This window comes from Passer montanus, unplaced genomic scaffold, assembly GCF_014805655.1.
Source record: "Passer montanus isolate IOZ18808 unplaced genomic scaffold, ASM1480565v1 scaffold10, whole genome shotgun sequence".
Classification (NCBI taxonomy): domain Eukaryota; kingdom Metazoa; phylum Chordata; class Aves; order Passeriformes; family Passeridae; genus Passer; species Passer montanus.
In genome coordinates this window covers 24004133-24026319 of record NW_024356505.1, presented here as the reverse complement: position 1 = coordinate 24026319, position 22187 = coordinate 24004133, and the positions used below count along the sequence as shown (strand labels likewise).

At 38.2% G+C, this 22187-nt stretch overlaps 1 protein-coding gene across 1 annotated transcript in view; it reads left to right on the top strand.

The window, feature by feature from the left end:
- CUBN (cubilin) overlaps positions 1 to 22187 on the top strand; it is a 144847-nt gene that overhangs the window by 87161 nt on the left and 35499 nt on the right. Inside the window, exons 37-52 of the mRNA XM_039710573.1 lie at positions 2028 to 2233; positions 3118 to 3299; positions 4846 to 5035; positions 5679 to 5876; positions 6213 to 6359; positions 7223 to 7413; positions 7703 to 7886; positions 9240 to 9414; positions 10461 to 10639; positions 12428 to 12637; positions 12933 to 13073; positions 14535 to 14716; positions 16231 to 16402; positions 17326 to 17532; positions 20684 to 20833; positions 21683 to 21804. Of these exons, the coding sequence (XP_039566507.1) occupies positions 2028 to 2233; positions 3118 to 3299; positions 4846 to 5035; positions 5679 to 5876; positions 6213 to 6359; positions 7223 to 7413; positions 7703 to 7886; positions 9240 to 9414; positions 10461 to 10639; positions 12428 to 12637; positions 12933 to 13073; positions 14535 to 14716; positions 16231 to 16402; positions 17326 to 17532; positions 20684 to 20833; positions 21683 to 21804 (2836 nt within the window). The remainder of the gene's footprint in view (positions 1 to 2027; positions 2234 to 3117; positions 3300 to 4845; positions 5036 to 5678; positions 5877 to 6212; positions 6360 to 7222; positions 7414 to 7702; positions 7887 to 9239; positions 9415 to 10460; positions 10640 to 12427; positions 12638 to 12932; positions 13074 to 14534; positions 14717 to 16230; positions 16403 to 17325; positions 17533 to 20683; positions 20834 to 21682; positions 21805 to 22187) is intronic.

Sequence of the window (22187 nt, the reverse complement as noted above, 5' to 3'; positions counted from 1 at the left end):
GGGCATACAGGGAAGATGGAGAGGGACTCTTCATCAGGAACTGCAGTGACTGGACAAGGGGCAATAGCTTCAAACTGGTAATGGACAGATTTGGATTAGATGTTAGAAAGAAATTCTTCACTGTGAGTGTGATGAGGCACTGGAACACATTGCCCAGAGAAGTTGTGCATTCCCCAAACCTGGCAAAGGCCAGATTGGATGGGACTCTGGGCAATCTGGTCTAGTGGAAGGGGTTCCTGTCCACAGCAGAAGGTTTGAAATTACTTGGTCTTTAAGGTCCCTTCCAACTCAAAACATTCTATGATTATATTCTGAGATTCTAAAATTGATGTTAGATTTTTCAAAATTTCTTCAACATTTCAAGCAGGGGAGCTACAACAGAAATCAGAAGAATATGTGGTGGAATTTTGTTTTCCCTTTAGCAAACTAACTTTCCTTTAAACACTTCTGAAAAGAAAGACACGTGGAGAATTATGAGGAGCCCTTTACTAGGGTTGTTAGGTTGTTCTTTACCCATAAGGTAGATTTCTGAGCCTCCTCATTTCCAGGCATCAAACAGTGGCTGCTGCCAAGAAAGAGAGCACTGACCTTTAGCAAAGCTTACGAAGAATGAGCAGGAAAAGAAAACTAACTCTGAAACCTGCATTTGCAATTAATCAGAACAAAAGAAAAATTTTTCTGGTAACACACTGACTGCATAAGACACAACTTGTTAGGCATGTGCTGATTCACTAATGCAGTAAAAAGGACATTCTATTCCTCCACTACTCACTGAAGCAGAGAAAAAGCACTACAGCCTGAAAACATTTTCCAAAATGTTTTCCAAAAGCCTGAGAACATTTTTCAAAATGTCACAAAATAAGCAGTACTTTTCAGAAACAACCCAAAATTCTGGTGTGAAGCAGAAACTTTCAGTAGAACATACATTCCCTTATATAAAGTGACACTGAGTAGATGTTAATTCTTTTTCTTCAGTTACAAATAGCTGAAAGGCAAGCTGAAAATACCAGAAATTATGGAGTAATTGTGTTAGAAAGCACTATTTTTCAATGTAATTTAATGTTAGGGGGTTATTAAGTTTTGTTGGCATGAGGCATTAATTTTCCTCAATGTCTATCTTGCAATGTGAGGGCTAGCTTTAAATTGTTCTGAAATATATCCAGATGAGTGGTTGGAACCATTTCACAGCATGATATGCTGAACACATATGGCTATATTCAAATCTGAAAGGGAGAAGTTGTTACCAGAGTATCAGAAAGCATGAATACTTGAAGCACTGGTTATTAGAGGCACTCTCTGGAATCTTTGCTATATATTCATAGCCTGCTTCTGAAAACCATGTTGGTTTGTATAGCCATTCACTTAGAATAACAGATGATTTTTAGAATATATTTATCATTCAGCTTGGTGCAATAATTAAGAATTTATAATTTAATTACTGTATCTCATTCCTTTTCTAGGGTAGAAAGTACTTTAGAAGAGTTGATAACAATCCTTGTTATTATTTTGCACACCCAGGTATTCAAAAGTCAGGGAGGCCAGAGAAACAGTAATATTTTACAATTCTGGAGAAACTGCTAAGGGATTTCTAACCTCTGAGGTGTTAACTGCAACTAAATCAGCAATTGTTTTCTCACCACAGAGTGTGCTGAAATAATATACATATGAAGGGGCTAAAATATTCTCTGCACCCAACGCTCACTGGATTTATATTAAAAATCTGGATTGTATCTCAGGGCTTTCTGAATTTCATGGTTGTTCTTGCAGAACCAAGAAATTTTAAAAGCATTTGAGAACTCTTTCAAATGTGTAACTCTGCACACTGAAACTCTGTTATAAAATAGGGGGCTGAAAGTGAGTGCCCTGTATTGGTGGCCTTGGCAGGTGCCGAGGGTTTTGTTGCTGCCCTTTTCCTAATCCTTACAGAAGGATACCATCTACAGTGGGATTAATGGCCTGGCAGGCCACACTCTGAAGTGTGTGCCACTCCTATGTGTGCTAATGCTCTTCTACTACTGTTGAAACAGAGCATTTCAGCTGGAGGATAGTAGTGACTGTACCAAGGATTACCTGGAGATTCGTGAAGGGAGTGACACAGGCACGCTGACAGGACGGTTCTGTGGGAGCTCCTTCCCTTCAAATTATACATCAACTGTTGGACATATCCTGTGGGTCAAATTTGTCTCGGACAGCTCAGGCACGGGTGTTGGCTTTAGGGCCACCTTCTCTCACTGTAAGTAGATGTAAATTGATTGAGAACTATTGTTCTTTCATAGTACTTCTGAAATTATTCTAAAAAGTGATTGTTTGTCTGTCTGAAGTCTATTAGAAAATATGTGCTGATGTCAAAAGGTATGTAAATTCACTTAAAAAATATTTTTTTAAATACCTACTGAATGTAAAGGAGTGCTCTTAAACATGCCAGAAATAGAAGACATTTATTAGGCAATTGGAAAATTAAGGAATAAATATTTCTTTCTCAGCTTTATATTTTGCTTTTTGAGTGTGACAGTGTCAGTCTTCTGGTTTGGATCTAGATGTCATCAACCAGGGAGCAGAATTAGAAAAAAGGAAATTATGCCAATTTATAGATCCAAAATTCCAAGGGACCACTGCCAACATCAGTCTGACTTGCTGCATGAACAGACTGCTGAAGCTAAATGTCCACAGCCATTTTGATTATGCAAGCTAAACTTCTAATAATTTTCCTTCTTTTGAGATTTAACTCCTTTCAAAATGAATTATTAAGAGTTCAGACCTCAGTGAAGTCAGAACCATTTTTCACCAGAACGTGCACAGGCATTTAAAAAAAAAAATTAATGCTTTTGGGTAGGAATGAACATAAAGTAGTCAGAGTCAGGGAGGAGTTCAGGTGTGCTGTTTTCCTGCTTCCCCTACATGTTGACCCATATGGCTCAAATGGGTAATTTCTTTCAGGAAGGGAACACTGCCTCTCTCAAAACAAGATAATAATTAGATGTGCATCTTAGAACTGAGACATGTCTTAGAGCCTGACAGCACTGTCTAGTCCTAAGTAAATTAAGTCAGATGGGCCCCCAGTGTTTCTTTTACTCCATGTGAATTAGAGGCATTAGTTGTCTCTTTCTTGTTTTTCAGTGTATGGAAACGACATTGTGGGAGACAGAGGGCAAATAGCCTCCCCACAGTGGCCCAGAAGTTATCCTCACAATTCCAATTACCAGTGGCGGATAAGCGTTAATGCTTCCCAAGTTATCCATGGCCGGATCCTGCAGATGGATATTGAAAATCATCACAGGTGCCAGTATGACAATCTAAAGGTGATTTCATTCTGAAAAGTTATTTTATTGCCATCAACTTTAGTAAAATGGACAAATTAGAGAAACCTACAAGATGAATGGGGAGTATTTCTGAGGGTGTGGTGTGGCTTACTGTTTTTGCTGTGTTGTCCTTTCAATAATTTTTATTTATAGGAAGAGTTACATACTCTTTGGCTCCCTGACAGATAGTTCCCATCTGTAAGTTTTAAATTTACTAAAAATAGTTCTGTAATGGTACCATCCTGAATATTATTATTCAAGAATTTCAGGTCAGATACCAGACTGAAATTTGCTCCATGCTGATTCAGTTAAGGACAACAGTGATAGTAACATCTCAGTGCTTCTAAAAATAAAGTTATTTTTAAATCCTACAAGGAACAATTCTTGCACCTTCTTTGCTCTCAGCATTAGTAATTTGGCTGCTGGTGGTAGAAAGGTGCCTCTTTCTTCCAGTTTGATTGTTTTTCTGTAACCCGCTGTAATACAGTCTAGCTAGGTCCAACCCCCCAGCAGCAAAAAGCAGAGTCATCTTCAACACAGCACTCATAGTGCTAAACAAAATGAACAATAGAGAATACAACTTCTTTCTGAACTTAGCCAACATAACCACTTAAATAGGTAAATCTCTTCTTGTTTTCATTTTTAAGCAGGTAATTAATCAATTATCCTTTTTTTTTTTATGAGAAAGTTAATACTAGTTCAATATTTTCAGTTCATTACTAATTTACTGATGTTCAAATGTAATATTAGTTCAAAAAGGAAACAAAACTTTTTCTTTCATCTCATGTTATATATTAACAGCATTTTTTTCTCCTAACTCAGCCTGCCTTTCTTTGTCCCTCTGAAAGAAAAATGAGTTTCTTAAACCAGCTAGACATTTAGTGAGTGTTAATCAGCCTGACCTTTAATCTGACTCAAGGATCAGATCATTAATACAATGTTAATATTTATTTAATAATTCCTAGCTTTCTCTACTGGAAATTTTTACTGGGTGGTAGATGAGAAGAACAAAATAAGCTTGAAAGGTGGAAAAGGAGAAACTTCTTGTAACCAGATAAGATTTTGGGTTATAAATACATACAATAAATAAAATATTTCTGTATATTTATTTGATAGAATTCAAAATACATATGTTCCTCAGTGGGTGGAAAAAAGATAAAGGAAAAAAAGAAAAGAAATTCCTTTTCTTTCCCCTGCATATCATGTTTTTTTGGGTTTTTTCCCATCAAGGGTAAAAATTGTACCTTTGGACTTTTTTTAAGTGGGATGTCATTCTATGTCTCCAAAGAGCAGCCTTGTGATAGGGAATGAGGTGAATTTGATGACTTTCATTCAGATCCTCCTTCTGTGAAAGCTTCACTTTTAACTGCATATAATAGAAAGATAGATTTTATTTCCTTTTTGTAAGAGAGGTTTCTCTCTAACTTGGATTTGTTCAAAGATCCCTCACTCATTTAGAGGGTAATTTTCTCCTTGGAAATTTGCTGAGTATGGGGCAGATGAAAATCTGGCTCTGTGAGGAACAGCACTGTTCTTCTCTCTGCAGGTGTATGATGGGTTCACAGTTCATTCTCGACTTGTTGCAACATACTGTGGTGCAGACCCTGCCTCTTTTGCATCCTCTGGCAGTTCAATGACAATCCAGTTCCAGTCAGATTCATCTGTGACTGGAAAAGGCTTTCTTTTGGAGTGGTATGCAGTGGACGCTTCTGCTGTTACACAGACCATTGCTAGAGGTGGGTTTTCAGTGAGTTCCACAGCTACAAGTGGTACAGCAAGTGATGCACTCAGCTTTGCTTAAAGAATTCCAAACAAACTTCCCCTCTAGAGAAAGCCCAAGTTATTAATGAAAGATTTCAGTGATATTTTAATGAAGCATTTTACTATATTTTAAAAACAATTTCTAGAGACTCTTAGATATACTAATCTATAGTGTTCTAAAAATAAGCATGTTGTTAGAGGATAATTTTTCTTTACACAGGCATTTAAGTAAATCTAAACATTTGTTATGCTTTCATGGAAAATTGTTCCTCTTGAAAAACCATTCTAAATCATTGGCCATTGTGATATGAAACAAGCACAATAGCGTATGTTAAACTGTGGTGGATGCTTTTAGGTATTTTGTTAGATATTCCTCAAGATAAAATAGGTCACAACATTGTTGCAGCAGGTGGCACAAGAACATCCTTACGGATGAGGATTTTCAAATTTTATACTTCTAATCCAAACTGTCATTGAAGAATTCCTGTATTACTGTAACTACACACACTGTGCCCTCATTGTGCTTTATTATAGGACTGTCATCTTATGTTACATGAGGTACATGTATTCAGTTTAAAAAGAGGATGCTTTCTTTTTTTGTCTTCTTGTCCATGACAGGTGCATGTGGAGGGTCTGTAACAACTGAAGAAACACCTTCATTCCTCTTCTCACCAAGATGGCCAATGAATTACAGAAATCTTGAGGACTGTATGTGGCTTATCAGAGCTCCTGGATCCACTGTGGAGTTCAATATCCTGGCACTAGACATAGAATCTCACAGCTCATGCAACTATGACAAACTTATTATCAGAGATGGTGAGAAGCCAATCTTGCCCTACCCTGACAGGGTGCAATAGAGACCCAAGGTCCAAATACCTCAAATTCTCATCTCCACTGAGCTTAAGCAATCTAAATAGCAATGGGAACATGCCCTAAAACAGTACTTTTCCTCTATTTTGAGACATTCTGCTAGTCAAAAAAAAAAAATCAGCAAAGTCCAGCAACATATTTAGTGATCAATAAAAATATTTCTAAATCTGTAAGGGGTTAATGGTCTTGAAAAGCAACCTCCTGAAAGTGTGAGCCACAGCAACAGGCAGGCAGATGTGGACAGATTCAGTTTTAACACTAATGTGTTCTTTTCATTCCCAGGAGACAACAGTCTTTCCCCAGTACTGGCTACTCTGTGTGGACGAGAACCTCCTGGGCCAATAAGATCAACTGGAGATGCAATGCTCATCCACTTCATGTCAGATGCAAGTGTCACTGGAGCTGGGTTTAATGCCTCTTATCACAAAAGTAAGACTCGTTTCTCTTCTCCCCCAGATAAATATCTGCCTTGCTGCTAGCAATGGGGTAAGAGACTCTGGCATTGTTAAGAGCTGTCTACAATTTAATTAATTACACACATATCTAATTATTCACCTCTCATGAATATGTGTTAATAAATTTCTGACTCTACAAAAGTAAAATTTGCTATTTTCCCAGCAATATAATGCAACAAAGCATGATTCAACCTGACCAGTTACTTCTCAGAAGAAAGAAAAGCCTATGCCTAAGTTTATAACAGCTCAGCTGAAGGGCGAAAGAATGCTCAACTAAGAGAAAGAAATAAATGACTCAAAGCAGAAAGAGACAAATGCAGGAATCTGTATAAATTCTAGCAGGAATGTCAGCAATTTCCAGCAACAGTCCTCCCACTTGAACTCGGGAATGATGACAGATTCCTGAATGGACTGAGGCACCAAGAAAGTGTTAGGGCAACAGTGATGGCTGGGGAAGTTTTTCTGACTGGCAGCTGGAGTAGATGGCAGTGTTTTGGTCCATGGCTAAAAGCAATGTCCTCAGACAGGGTAATGATAAACTCATGCTGTGTGAGGTCCTTGACATTGCTGTCTGCTTATTCATCTGCTAAGTCTGAGAACAATTTCACAGTCAGGAATTTTGGTGTGCCATCTTGAAATCTATAAACTTGTGATTTGAGAGATCATTCATCATGTGCATTGCTGTATACCCCATAGCTCTTTATACACTCATTCCAAAATTTACTTTAACCCATCACATCTTTTAGGAGACAGTGTTTTTCTCAAAATGAATAGGTGAATATTTGACACTTTTGGGTTTTTCTCTTTGCTCCAATTTTTATCGCTTTTTTTTTTCAGGTTGTGGAGGCTATTTGCACACAAGCAGCGGTGTGATAACATCCCCCAACTACCCTCAAAACTATTCTCCTAATCTAAATTGTTCCTGGCATGTAGTGGTAGCCACTGGATCTATCATTGCTGTTCATTTTGAACAGCCTTTCCAGATTAAGAGCGAGGATACTTCCTGCATCGTTGGAGATTACGTAGAGGTGAGGTTATTGGCTGGGTCACCAAATCCTCAAAGCTATTAAAGCTACTGAATCTTGCAGATTTCTGTGTCAGTAGAGCAGCTCAAAATGTCATGGGGTGCAACCACCAAAAGAGAAATATCAAAGATATTTCTCTCTATGTCACTCTCTCACTTTTTTTTATTAATGTGCATTAATTAATCACTAGCTTATTAATTTCCCCTGTGGCTGGAAGCATTAAGATGGTGTGTGCACAAAATTTACATTCCAGGGCTGTTTGCTTGAGTAACATTAGCAATTTCTGTTTTAGCTGAAGAATGGGTTAGATAATGCTGCCCCACCTTTGGTGTCTGCAAGAGGGAATGGACGTTTTTGTGGAAGCAGCCCCATCTCTACCATGTACACCACAGACAATCAGCTGTTTGTCCACTTCATTTCTGACAGTAGCAATGAGGGTCAAGGATTCAAACTGAAATATGAGGCTAAGAGTCAAGGTAAGTCTAGGTAGCAAGCTTAAATTCTGCAACTTATACATATGTATCTTGGAGTTTGTCATCTTAAAGGATGTTTTTGTTCAAAGTCCAGACGCTGGTAAAATCGGATGTCTGCAAAAATGTCCTGTGCTCCATGACTTCTGTTCTGACACTTAGATTTCTTCTTTTAAATAGTATTGGGCTCAGGTCACAGAACCTGAAAATATTAAAGACAGATTAAAAAAAAAAACAAAACAAAAAAACCCCACAAACAAACAAACAAAAAAAACCAACCCAAACCTTTAGTAGGGAAGTAGCATCTACAGTTCAGAAGAGATGTTAAAAATTCATACAGGAAAGGAAAATCTCCTGGAAACAAGAAATTTGTTTTGAACATTTAGTACCCAGTGCAAGTGCTAAATGAAGTCTGGAACTTTTCAGGGTAGTGTTTCTAGAAAGGTGGCAACATTTCTCACAAGTTTTATTCCCAACTGAGAAAATAACATTAATTGCCAAAGCTAACTTTAAAAGAATGAACAAAATAGACACCCAGGTCCCAGGAGGAAATCACAAACAGCTTTTGCAGTTATTTCACTGTGTTCATAACAGACACCACTTGGCACACCTGGAGATCTGTTAAACAGGATATCTAAATAACTAAGGTGACCTGTCAATCAGTTCAAATCTCTAAGTGCTGGATTTCTGCCAATTTTCCCTGCTGCCCCAAAGAATTAGCATTACTTCAGAGAATTCATGAGGGGAATAGGTGAAGCTGTACAATAGCATTTCTACCATTTCAATTCATGGAACTTGGGTAAAGCCCCAGGTTAAATCAGTATTGCTAGAATGTAGAGGGAGTTTGGGACAGAAAGGTTCTGGTCAAAATAAATATATTTTTGTCAGGTAAAGGACGTGAACAAACCTTCATGTTTGCTCTGACTGGCATTCCTCACACATTCATTATTATCTCAGACATTTCAATTCTTGGAAAGTAGAAGTTGGGAATGATTCACAGAAATACTGATGGGTCTGACTTGTGGACTTCCTAGCTCTTGGGAATTGGCATAGGGACAAGGCAAGAAATATGTTTTTTGCTTGTTTTATAAGCAATCCAAGGAAGAAGTAATAGCAGTTTAATTCAGGACCCTGAACATTTGGAAAGGAAGATGATTAGGTAAGCAGGAGCACAGGAGTATAAGATTCTACTGCATTAAAATGCTTTCCCACAGCAAGAAATCAAATGTATTTGTTTTTTGATGTGAATATATGACATCAGAAGGAAACTGTGCTGGAATACAGTGATAAGTCATATTTTTGATGCCTCACCCATTTCGTTTTCATGTTGTTTTTTACTGGTGATCTTTTCTTTCCCAGCCTGTGGAGGGAACATTTATATCAATGATTTCAGCCCCAGTGGATATACATCTTCCCCCAACTATCCAAGCAATTACCCTCCACACGCTGACTGTGTCTGGACCATAACTGCTCCCAATGGACATGCAGTGGAGCTGCAATTTGAAGATCAGTTTTACATTGAACCTTCACCAAAGTATACATCCACATTGTTTTGCCTATTTTTCTTCAGAGACTCCATTCTGATTTTTCTTTCTCTGTTACTTTCTCTAATTCTTCCTAGAGAACAAAGACTTCTCTATTTAAAATCAAATGGGGTTAAGAAATTTTTGAGACATCACAGAAGCTATCAGGTCACTGGTTTACATTCCTAGGATGTTGCAATGCATAACCAAAATTAGTATGACAGATAAAGTGGAAACATCCATAACAGAAAGGTGCTTTCTGCTTTCTGTAAAATCTGTGCCCTGTAGTCCTTTCATATTCAGGTTTTCAGTAATTTGGACTCTCGGGTGCTTTTAAAGGCAGTGGTTTGCCACCATGACACTTTGCCTGCCTCCTCCATTGCCTGGCAGCTGGTTTGCAATGGGTCTTCACATTTTGCACTCCCTGCCTGGACCATAAAACAAGGTTATTTTCCAGCTGATGTAGCTTCATCGATAGGGGCTGTAAGGCAAAGGTGAGCCTGTGAAACCATGTCCAGGAAAAATAGTGAAGGATGGAGAATCCCAAACGTGTAATTTCTGGCTTCCAGGACACTGCACCATTCTGAAGGCAAAGCTTATAGTTAAGATATTTTGGGCCTTTGTATGCCCACCTAATTAGACCCCAGAACTGAATTTTTATTCCCCTGATCTCTCTTCTTGTTGTCCCTTAATTCAACACCTCTTAGTGAGACTAATAGGGAATATCTGCTGAATCTGAACCCTGCCAAAAAAATGCATTTAAGATGATCACAACTACTTTGCTATTGCTGTTCATATCCCAACCCAGAATTTGCTCTTGTAAGATCTGATCTGATCATGGAATGAGTCTTGGGTGAATCTTTCTCAATGTTTCTAGCACTTCTTTTGATTCAATTATTACATAACAGCAACAGATTATGATCTTGTTGATTATGTCCTGGTTACACTGCATGGAAACCAATCTAATTCACTACAGTTTCATGGCTCTGTGCACGTACTGGAATGATTTTGAACCACTACTGCCATACACTGAAAAGAAAATTGTCTCCTCTTCCAGCTGCACTTCCAGTTACCTAGAGCTGCGCAGCGGTGCTGACTCCAGTGCCCCCCTCATTGCCAAGCTCTGTGGAAGTTTGATGCCAGGCTCACAGAGATCCTCAGGAGCTGTCATGTACCTGAGGTTCAGGTCTGACAACAGTGCCACACGCGTGGGATTCAATGCTAAATACTCCATTGGTAATGCTTGCATTTATCAGTTTCTATGATTTTAGAGAAGGTTTTGGTTTCAAGTGTTAGACTTTTATAATAGGGCTTAAATCAAACCTGTGGGACAGGCTGACAGGAACATGCCTCTTTCAATTACTGTTAGACCTAAGGCATCAGAGTATCACCATGTTCTGCACCTAGCAAGAGCTGAAAATTAGGGGAATGAATATTAATAGGAAAGAGCTCATAGACCAGCAGTCGCAGAAACAACTACTGGATAACTGCTTGTCAAAGCCAGTTGTCAAAGGAGCAGTAGAAAAAAGGTCAGTGTGGATAAAGTCATGTAACATGGTTTGATTTTTCAGCCTGCAAACTTAGTGTCACTTTCATGAGCAGGGTTCTGAAGGGGAAAGTGAAGATCAGCTGAGAATTGGCAGTAGAAGAACAAATTAGGAGCTTCTCTATGTAAATGTAAATCAGCTTATAATAAAGTTGCTAGATAAACAGGGACAGCATAATAATGGACTGGAAAAGGAATGAGCTATGAGAACCATTATTTGCCATCTGGGAAAGAAATATTGTAGTCACTTGCTCTCAAGCTGCAAAAACCGGGTTAGAAAGCACTAGAAAAAATTAGATTTGAGAAAAAATAGTCCTTGATCAGATTCAGAATTATGATACTTTTTTGGGTTTGATAAGGTTAATAATCTTCAAAGAATAACAGCCATTATCTCAGTGTCCCTTATATAGGAAAGTTTAGGTCTGTTAATTTCTCAAAGGCAAAGTAGTGAACTCTGTTGTTTTATACAGCATTTTGCTCATTGCATTAGATCTGAAACACTAAAGCCAAAATAGAGTGCTGTCATATTTCTGAATGCGAAAACTGAAGAAGCTTGCATATATACATATATTTATTAGTATATGAAGTCATAATTTACATTTAACTGTAACAGATTTACAGCATCTTAGCTGAATGCCAGTCATCCTGATACAAAGCACTAATGACTCACAGAACTGACAGTATGCACACAACTGTAACTGCCATGGAAAGATTGTAACTAACAGACACAGAATCCACTAAAAAAAAAATCCACCTGGGAATATTGTTTCATAGAATCGTAGAGTATCCTGATTTGGAAAGGAATCACAAGGATAATCAAGGTCCAGCTCCTGGACCTATATATGACATGTGCCTGTAAGCATGTGTTTGCTGTATGCCTTACTACTACAAATTTATGTTTGCAGGTACAGGAAAGAAATGAGTATTCAGAGAGAAGCAATTAAAAATTAATAGCTATTTTACACACTGTGAAGTGATTACTCACTAAGGCATCACAAGAAGTGAATGGGAAGGGATGAAAGGAAAAGGGAGTCTGAACTACAACTGTTAACCCAAACCAGAAGTCAACTTTTGTCTGTCATAAAAAATTGAGATCCACACTTAGAAAGTTTCATTTCTTTTTAATTTACCTGTTGCATCTTTGCAAGCTTTTCTGGTAAATATGGACATAGAAAGGAATTAGTTTGAAAACTGTGAGATTATTCAGATTATAAGAGACGTGGAAGAGAGGAAAGGATGTTTGCAATGGCAGGGTGTGTCTGGGTATGAGGGGTGTGAAAAAAAAAAAAACATAACAGCAACCTGGACTGATTGAATTAGATCGAGAACATGGATGATTTTTAATTGGAAGGCAATTCCTGTCTTATGACCACAGTTAGAGAGCAAGTCAGTTGTACCTTATCTGTAAGTCTTATTTAGGAGAAAGATCATCTCTGTGACATTCTTCAGTCAATCAAATAACATTCTTCCTTTTGCAGCTCCCTGTGGTGGGACAGTGATAGGACAAACTGGAATCATCGAAAGCACGGGGTATCCTGACCTTCATTATCAAGACAACCTGCAGTGTGAATGGTTTCTGCAGGGTCCCAGGGGCCACTATCTTACCATCACACTAGAAGGCCTAGATATTCAAAGCTCTGCTGAGTGCACAAATGACTTCGTGGAGATCCGAGAATACAACGCTTCTGGTCTGAGAATTATTTCAGTGTTTATCATCCCCTCCCTAGTACTACTAGGAAACCTCACCTGAGGTTCTTGAAAGCATTTCCCTTTGGGTACAAAGTGAGCTTTTTCAATGTCCAGTATTTTCTTGTGTCTGCCTTTTTTGATGGCACGAAGTAAGGCAAACAAAACCCTTCTATTTGCCAGCAATAACTCGATTCCACTAGTTTACTCCTGCCTGTCCAGTTAAACTGTAAAGTGACCCTTCAATATAAATATAAATAATACATTGATATGAATTTCTCTATGTGATTTTTGCAGGAAATTTGTTGGGGAGGTACTGTGGCAATACTCTCCCTGGTGCCGTGGACACCTCTGACAGTTTTGCTTATGTCAAGTTTATCACTGATGGATCAGTCAATGCCCGGGGATTCAGACTGCGCTTTGATTCCAGTACTGAAGGTTGGATTTGAAGGGTTGAAATATGCTCTCAGGAAGCAACTTATACCACAGACCACAGTTGCACTAATACAGCATATAGCGTAGATCACTTATTCTTGGAGTGATGGAGTTTGCTCTTAAATTTAAACTTGGGGGAAGTATGAATAGAGAAAGCTCTCTGACAACAACTTAGCTGAGCTGAATCTTGGTGAAGCAAGCAATCTCCTGCTATAATGGGTGTTGCCATTAGTGGCACAAGGAAGCACACTCTTCCACACCTTTTTTCTTCAAGAGTCAGTCAAGGGATGTCCTAACATAACCTCCCCCTATCCCTCTTAATAAGCAAGATCAACTTATTCTGGTATTCAATGACCCTCCAGGGAAAAGTGTTTTCATATGTTCAGGTGAAATTTGATGTGTTTCAATACATGCCCATTGCCCCTTTTCCTGAGCACAATGACTTCAAAGAGCTGTTCTAATCAGGACTGAGACCTACTCCTGCTTCACACTTATTTCACAGTCTTGCAATGTCCATGCAATGCTTGTACTACCAAAATATAGTTACTTTTTTAGAAATCCTTTGCAATAGCAATGTTGAAAAGTCTCCTGTCAACCCTTCTTAACTCCTTCCAGATCATTTAAAAGTTCAGCTGAAAGCTTTCTTCATATTTGATTCTGAAATAAAACAACAGAGGGGGAAACAAACTCCAAAAGAATGTTATTCCACTCCTAGGATCCTATTATGCAAACTTAGAAGAGAAACTCTAATACCAAAAAATTTAATACAGGTGGATGCAGAGATCTGACTATTTTGCACAATCTGTGGGTGTGGAAGGGACTTCCACTACATACCATTAAACAATATCTCTCTATTTTAAAAGGAAACTGAGGGTAAGCTGGTAAAATGCTACCATAAGTTTCAGAAGAAATGCACTCTGTGCATATCCAAGACCTTCAGTGTTCCTTCCTCACAGCATGGTTTGATATTCATAACAAAGATAGGAAAAGCAAAAAAATAACTGTACTGAAAAATGTTGCCTAAAATACCTAAAAGCTTGTTATCTACCTCTGTTAATCTGAATAGGAAAAATACATCCTCCATCATTAGCCACTGTAAGACCCTGCTTGCTCCGTCAAGCTCTGCTCAGTCCTCTGAAAGTCAGAAATGTCTCAGGCTTGCCACAATGAGAGGCTTGTATCATATGGCATCAAAGCCTCTGGGTCACCCAGGCTTCTGAAGTGAAGGAAATACTAATTTCCTTCAGAGAAGGAAATATTAACAATTAGACTAAAAGGAGTTGCTATGGTGAGTGATAAAGACTGGCAGGAACTTGGCTGTTTAGACAACATATGGACAGGGTAGGGCAATCAAATCAACCTCTCAGGATCTCTTTTTCTCAAAGTATTGATTTTTTTTTTTTTGCTACAATTCTATAAGCAATGCTTTACTCTGAGAAGTGTACCAATATTTGGATATTTCAGAATGTGGTGGGGATCTTACTGCACCTGTTGGAACATTTACTTCACCCAACTATCCCAACCTGTACCCACATAACCGAGTGTGTGAATGGAGGATCACGGTGGAAGAAGGCCGACGTGTGACCCTAACCTTTAATGACATGAAAACTGAAGAGCACTGGAGCTGCTCATCAGATTATGTGGCTGTGAGTACTGGGTGTAGAGTCAGAAACTGCTCTTCCTAATCCCTTTATGAAGAATTAATGGATGTAATAAAGCTGAAAAGTCACTTACAGGTCTACATATGGTTTTTAGAAAAATCGTAATTTAATCTGGGGAAAGCAGATAAATGAGAGAAAGTTATCTCTGTAGAGCATCTAAACTCATCTCCTTCTGTTGGAGTATGGAAATGTTGAAATTGTGACCCAGACAGAGTAGAAGGCTTAAAGGAATCACTGGAGTTGTCTTTTTGTCAATTATGGAAAAAAAAAAAAATTGGGTTTTTGAAAGCTTTCAATGTCTCTTTTCTGAGCAGACAAAATCCATCAGTCAGTTCCAAGTTTTATTGACTTAGGAAGTATCTACTGCTATTGTTACTTTTTGCTGTTCATTAAAAAAAAAAAATAAAAAAAATAGAAAAAGAGATTGTAGCAAATGGCTGCTCTGAACTAATGATAGAGAAACCCCAGGAAACTTTACTTGTATATCACTCCCCATCTTGAAAAAAAGGTAGATATTGGTTACTTTATCATGTTTATTTTTGATTTCTGGTTATTTAATGAAAAAAATTTCAAGCCTGGCACACAGACCTGGACCTGGCCAGGTTTATAAATTCCTCAAAAATATGATTCCTCTGAAATTGCAGGAATGTGAGGTAGAGTTTAGCTTCCCACTTGTTCAGATAAGCAGTGCAAACAGAGGAATTAACTGTAGGATGATCAGAAGCCAATCCAAGTACAAGCATGGGGGGCTGAAGTAGCTATTCATCCCTTGAAGTTTCTAGATGATGTTTCCCTTGTTTTTCTTCACAAATGTTTTAGACAAACCTTTGGCAGCTAGCTTTTTATCAGATAATGATCTCTTAAAGGAAATTTTTTCCTGCTGGCTTTTATGCTTTCAATGCTCTAATGTATTCCAAGTCTCAGTGGGAAACATAATTTCTGCCTTGCTTGCACTGCAGAGTAGAAAGAAGGAAATTAATTCCTAGGCTAAAGGGTGTGTGAAGGAAAAGGGGCAAAATATTCCTGGATCATCAAAAAGTGAAATGTTTGAAATAATCAGAAATACCCACCAGCACTCAGTATGCTGGAGATTTTGATAAATCTTCTGTTGGCTTTGAAAGATGATGATTTGAAATGAAATTAATATGACCAGTAGCTGGCATTATTAAGTGATTGAATGTATAAGTATTGAGCTAAACCACAGTATACTTCTCAATAAAAAAATTCAATTTCTGTTTGAAAAAGGAGAGAGAGAGAGGGGGGAAGAGAATGTGTTTGCATTTCACCAAAATAAGCAAGTTTTTTTGATGTTTACTTCAGGGCCCCATCCACTCAAGGCAATGAAAGTTTTTTCCAAGGTTTGGGTAGATTTGAGAACTAACCTCTTGTGAGGGACATCAGTGAATTTTGTATTAAAGAGTGTAAACACTTCTAAATGATACAGGAGATGCTCATAAGACTGTATATTGGTGTCATAAGAGTTTATTTTGACTCCACAGGTTTACAATGGCCTTGGGCAAAACTCTCCCCGGCTGGCCAAGCTGTGTGGGGAGGTAAATCCAGGCACTGAGGTGAAATCCACTGGAAACACCATGAAAGTCATTTTGGTGACAGATATGTCCCGTGCAGCCAGAGGCTTCAGTGTCTCATATACCTCTAGTGAAGATGCAGGTAGAGTATGTTTTTGACTTAAGTGATTGATCTCTGGTAAGTCATTTCATAGCCAGAGTACTGGCACATAAACAAAATTACCTAAACAGATAACAAATCTCTGGTACCTTTTTTCTCATTCATCTCTGTGTAGGAATAGGTATTTATCTTTAATTAACTGAAAGAACTTGAAAAAAAAAATGGAGAATTTCTGTGAGCAATGGACTTCATGTGCCTTTATGTGACACAGTCCCTGCTGTCCCTACTGATTTATTTTTTTGTACAGAGTCTTGAGTAAGAAATGGTCTGAAGTGGCCTTATTCCATTAAAAGTTTCAAAAAGCATAGTGCTATAGATAAATTGAATAATTCAAGTGCTTCTTTGTTACTCAGGGGGGCAATTAATTTACTGTAGCTTGTGAAAGAGTGCAGCTAACCTACTTTTGCAAGCTCAGCCTCCAGAGAGGAGGCAGCTGGCAGAGCCTTACTACTACAGTCTTGAGCCTTTTGAACTTATTTTCCAGCTCCCACCCCAAGCATCTACTATAGCATTAAGGGTATCTTCCATGAAATTTTTTCTCTTGAGCCTAGAATTGGGTAATGAGTCAGGCTGAGCAATACTGAACTGAAGCTGTAGTGAGATTTTATCAAAATATTAAATATTGCCTGTTATACTGATAGCACTGCTGAAATATTTTATTTGATCCTGTAAATAACTGTTCTTTGCTTTACATGTGTGTTTTTAAAGGCTTGCCAATAAATTCCAGGGAAACAGGGAAGAATTCTCTTGTACAGTAAATTATAAAAAAATTAGAAGATGGAAAAGGTTTTGATCTAATCAGTATGTGCTTTCTGATATGAGCATATCTGAATGAAGAGGGGCAAGATTTCTCCTCATGCAACAATTCTTACTACTTTTAAATAAACCATATTTTGTTTCTGCAGTTTGTGGTGGAATCCTAATGGCACATGCAAATGGGAATTTCTCTTCTCCTGGTTATGATGGCATCAGAAATTACACAAGTAACCTGAACTGTGAATGGATCATTGAAAATCCCTCTCACTATAATTCATCCATTTATATATCGTTTGAGGATTTCCACTTGGAACATCACCAGAACTGCCAGTTTGACTACCTAGAGCTACGAATAGGTTTGTATGTTCAGCAGGAGAATGAATGAAGCCTATCAGGATTCTGGTTGTCCAACTCTGCTTGTGACAAATCTCATTCATATGTATCTGCAGGGAGTGGCTGTTGTAGAATCTGTCCATTTGAGAATGTTCACATCCTGTCTTTCATGTTGCATCCATGATAACGAGTGGATGCATGGATTTGGTCATGTGTTCTTTCAGGGGAGAAAATGGAAAACTGGATAGACATCTTGGAGAGATAACTAGTTTTGCTGTTTGCAATACCTGACTCTCTCTTTACAAGGGACAGTATGAATTTCACTTCATTTGCCTTGAGAGATGGCATTTGAAGTCATAAAAATAATTTATTTGGTCCACTCCCCATTCTCTCCCTGGTTCTGAAATATCTCCAGGGACAGCAGGAATGGAGTAAAGAATGTTTGAATTATTCATAGCCTCTGGACTGCAACCCACTCCATATACATTTTTTGTGTTCTATAAGATGATTCTCCATAAAGAAATCCTTATTTCCAGTGAGAATACGTTGCAAAACACAGACTAAAGCATTTTAAATGTAAAAAAAATATCACAGGATTAATGCACTAGTGATATCCCTGCATATTTGAGCAACAATCCTTATTTCCAGTGAGAATACGTTGCAAAACACAGACTAAAGCATTTTAAATGGAAAAAAAAAAATCACAGGATTAATGCACTAGTGATATCCTTGCATATTTGAGCAATTTTATCCACAAGAGTAAGCAACTGGAAATGTCACATGAAAGTCACTCAGCAAATGCCAAATGTAGTATGAAAGCTGCAGCTGTCATCTTCATGGAAAGGCTGTACCTGTGAGTCCCAGAGACAGCAGGTTTTAATTTACCAGGAAATGCTTTCTGAAACATGTGAAAAGGGTGAGAGCAGGAATCTGTCCCAGGCTTATTTGCACTCATTTGAGCAAGAGCTTTTGGTTGTATAGCATTGGTTTGTCCTGTGTAGAACCAGACCCTGCATAGCTCTGTAGCCTAGCAGTTCTCTCCCATGTATGCACTGGAGCTGGGAATAATAGAAAAAAAAGAAAAACTCAGAGAAAGAAACAGTAAAATATATTTGCTTTGTTACTCATCCGTTCCTGCTACTCTCACTTTATCATGAACCTCAGGCCTCCAGGCAATGCAATCAAAGAAAAAGGATGAAAGTGTAGTCTTGCTTTGTTCTACACAGTTTTGTCATCTAAATACCAGTGTCCATTCCAGCACTACTAATGGACCTCCAATTTCATAGCTAGCCTGGTGTCAAAAGCAGAATGCCCTCATTCATCTGTGTATGCTGACATGTAACATTTAATGAGCACTGAGATGCAGTAGTGCAGAATGCCACTAAATTCAGGCAGGTGCTGTTGAAGACTCTTGACAGAGCAGATGCATACTTAGGGAATGGTCCAATTCTACTTTAATTACCTGAAACCTCAAATGGAGCTGAAACGTGCAAAATTCTTTTGTGATGCTCATACAGCACACTTCATAGCACTCAAATAAAAAATATTTAAAAGCAGAATTGACTGTAATTCAATGACTAATATTTAAGCTAAATAGATAAAATAAGTATTTCTAAATAAATTTTTAGGGTAAGGTATTAAGTTATTTAATTATCATGCACATGCATTGTACATGGTAATACAGCTGAGCATATTGCTGTAATGAAATATATTCCTAACTTTTGGCTTTTGTGGAAGACTCTTCATTTTGTCTTTCAGACCATTCCCTTCAGTTTGAATGAAATGTTACAGCACAATATTTCTGTTTTCTTTTTCTGTTTATCAACAGCCTAGACCTCCAACTAGCTGGCCATTCATGAAATCAATGATTGGTATCACTTTTCACACTGTAGAGACTGAGTAAACTGAGTGACATCTGTCGCACAGTTAATCACCTCATAAAATGTACAAAAATGAAAATGTATTTCACATACCAACGCTAAAAGTAGTTATTATTACTTTTTCCTGAACACAATTTATCATTAATGTTTTCTGCTTGTACAGCTCAATATAATTTTTAGTGCATGTTACCAAGACAGTTTGTACCATTTTTTCTGTGTAATTTGTAATTCTAATGGTAGAATTTTATTATATATCCCTTTTCCTCCTTGTGCTTCAAGGCATTTCAAATGGTGGCTGTGTCACTGGCATATGATGGAAATGTGAAGTTACTCAACCAACCATGGTTTGGAATAACTCTGAAAAGACTTTGAAGAGCACCCAAAATTTTTCCCTCTTGCTCTACTGCCTTCTTCACAAGAATGGCCAGCCACCTAGTGCAGAGCTAGGAGTTGATTTTGAATGAAGACTTTTAAGACCAGCAACCTGCTATTAATAGAGAAATTAACTTAGGAATGGCATTGCCTGGATGTCATGAGGAACGCTGTTTCACTTACTTTCTTTCTCCTGAGAATTATCAGTAATAGATACAGACTGGTGCTTTTAGCAATGTGGTGGATAGGAGCTCACCAACTTGAGCAAGCATTCAGTGTCACTCAAGTACGGTGGCCTGTGTTATGCTTTCCTTTTAGGCTTCAAAGATTTCAGCAAATGCTGTTTTTTGGGAGTTTTTTTGCCATACAGAGAACAATATGTTGAGTTCCCTGGGAAAGAGGTGCTCACTATTAAGTTAATGGATGGTGCACATCCCTCTACAGTAGAAAACTCAAAGTCCCTGTTGACTTTAATGAGGATGTCACAAATACAAAGGTTCAATAGATGTCCATGTGATACGGTCCTTAAGCTACCTCTTTCCACTGTTCTTCCCCAAAAGGTCTGTAGTTTTGAGGCAGAACAGTGGGGATTTTGTGTGTCTGATATGTCTGATATGACACATGAAAGTGTGCAGGATGGCAGGAAGGGGAGAAGAGGAGCCCGGGGTATTAAAAGGGTCACTGATATAGCTTTGGAGAGAACTTTCTTGTTGCCAAGATTTATATCCCAACAATGAACTGCAACACTCCTCTCATATCCATAAGAAATAACCAGTTACTAAGTGTGATATGTGGTCTTCTCCATTTTCTTGTCAAAACAGACTGAATTGCATGTTTGGACTATTCCTTTATGATATGGTAGCTCTTTCAGAACTCAAAAAGTGCTGTGGTTTTTTGTTTCTTTTTTTTTTCCTTTTCTTAGGGGATGCTGATGGAGAGCTAATAGCCAGACTTTGTGGTCAGGATGAACCATCTGTGCCACTAGTTATAGCTGCCCCACGGGTCTGGGTACAATTTATCAGTGATGAAAACACAGAAGATAAAGGATTCTTGGCCTATTACACATTTGAAGGTAAATGGCTCAATAGACTGCTGCCTTGGCTGACTGAGGCACTTCTGGGGAATATTGCCAGTCATTTGGTGATGTGGAGAGTAGTATGATGGGATCAACTCTCAAAGAGGTCCTCAAAAGTTACACTGTGCTAGCCACTATTTATATCTTCTAAAGCAAGCATTCTCATAGCAGTTGAACTCTGGGATTTATTTTCTGCCTCACAGTTAGCATTCCCCAAACCACATTTGAGATTTTGCAACACTCAGAGCAGCTGGTTGCTCTTGGGAATGGGGATGTAACAGGTAATACCAGCCAAGTTTGACTTACTTCAGATGGGTCTCTGGAGTGCTAGCAGAGCTGAAATGCATTCTGCTGCTTGAACCTTTGCACTCATTTTGAAATCCACTTGAAGCTGTATCAGTGCAAATTACACCACTTTGCCATTTATGTGCCAGAACAACTACTCTTCCTGTCACAGCTGAATTTAGCCTTGGGGCTTATCTAGACACATCAGAAACTTTTTTACTTCATTGTGTTGTTCCAAGGATGGCACTGGTTTGCTTAAGAGTGAGATAAACAAATGGACGATAAGGTGGAAGAAGCAGATGTGTCAGCTGGCAAAGGTTTTGCAGAGTTATATTAAGCATCAGAATAAATGCAAAGTTTCAAAGTCATTGCATCCTTTTCCTCAGTATTCAATGACTAAAATTTTAAAACTTGGAATTTCCAGGGTAAATTGTTCATATTTAACTCTATCAGTACATCCTAAATATATTTTATTACTATTACAAGCTGAATAATCTTCCACTCATTTGATTATAGAGTTGTGTTCTGAAAATGCATTGAAATGTTACTTTTTTTCTGCAGCCTGTGGTGGTGTACAGTCAGGTGAATGGGGAGTTATCTCAAGCCCTAACTACCCAGAGCCTTACAGCAGTCTGAATCACTGCTCCTGGGTGTTGGAAGCCCCTGAAGGCGAAACCATCACTGTGAGTAATGTGCCACAATTGGATGCACAGCAGTCAGTGTGAGAAGTACCTTCTAAGTTTTGAGTAACAGATTTGAGAAAATTTGTAAAATAAGAAACGTGGAATAATTAAATATCTTCCCATTGATTTTAACTAAAAGAGGGAATGAAGAAAACGCAACAAAATGTTTGAAGATTGTCCTTCCTGAAAAACAGAAGGATCCTAGTATTACTTGACCTCAAAACATTGCACTGACTTCTTTAAACAATGACTTGCTATGTTTACAAAACTGAAGTAACTCATTTTATTAGATACTCATGGATATTCTCACTATCATGAGAATAAACATGAGGCTGAAGGAAAGTTCAGGAAAGTTCTCTTCTCTGCAGGAAAATTTCAAGCCA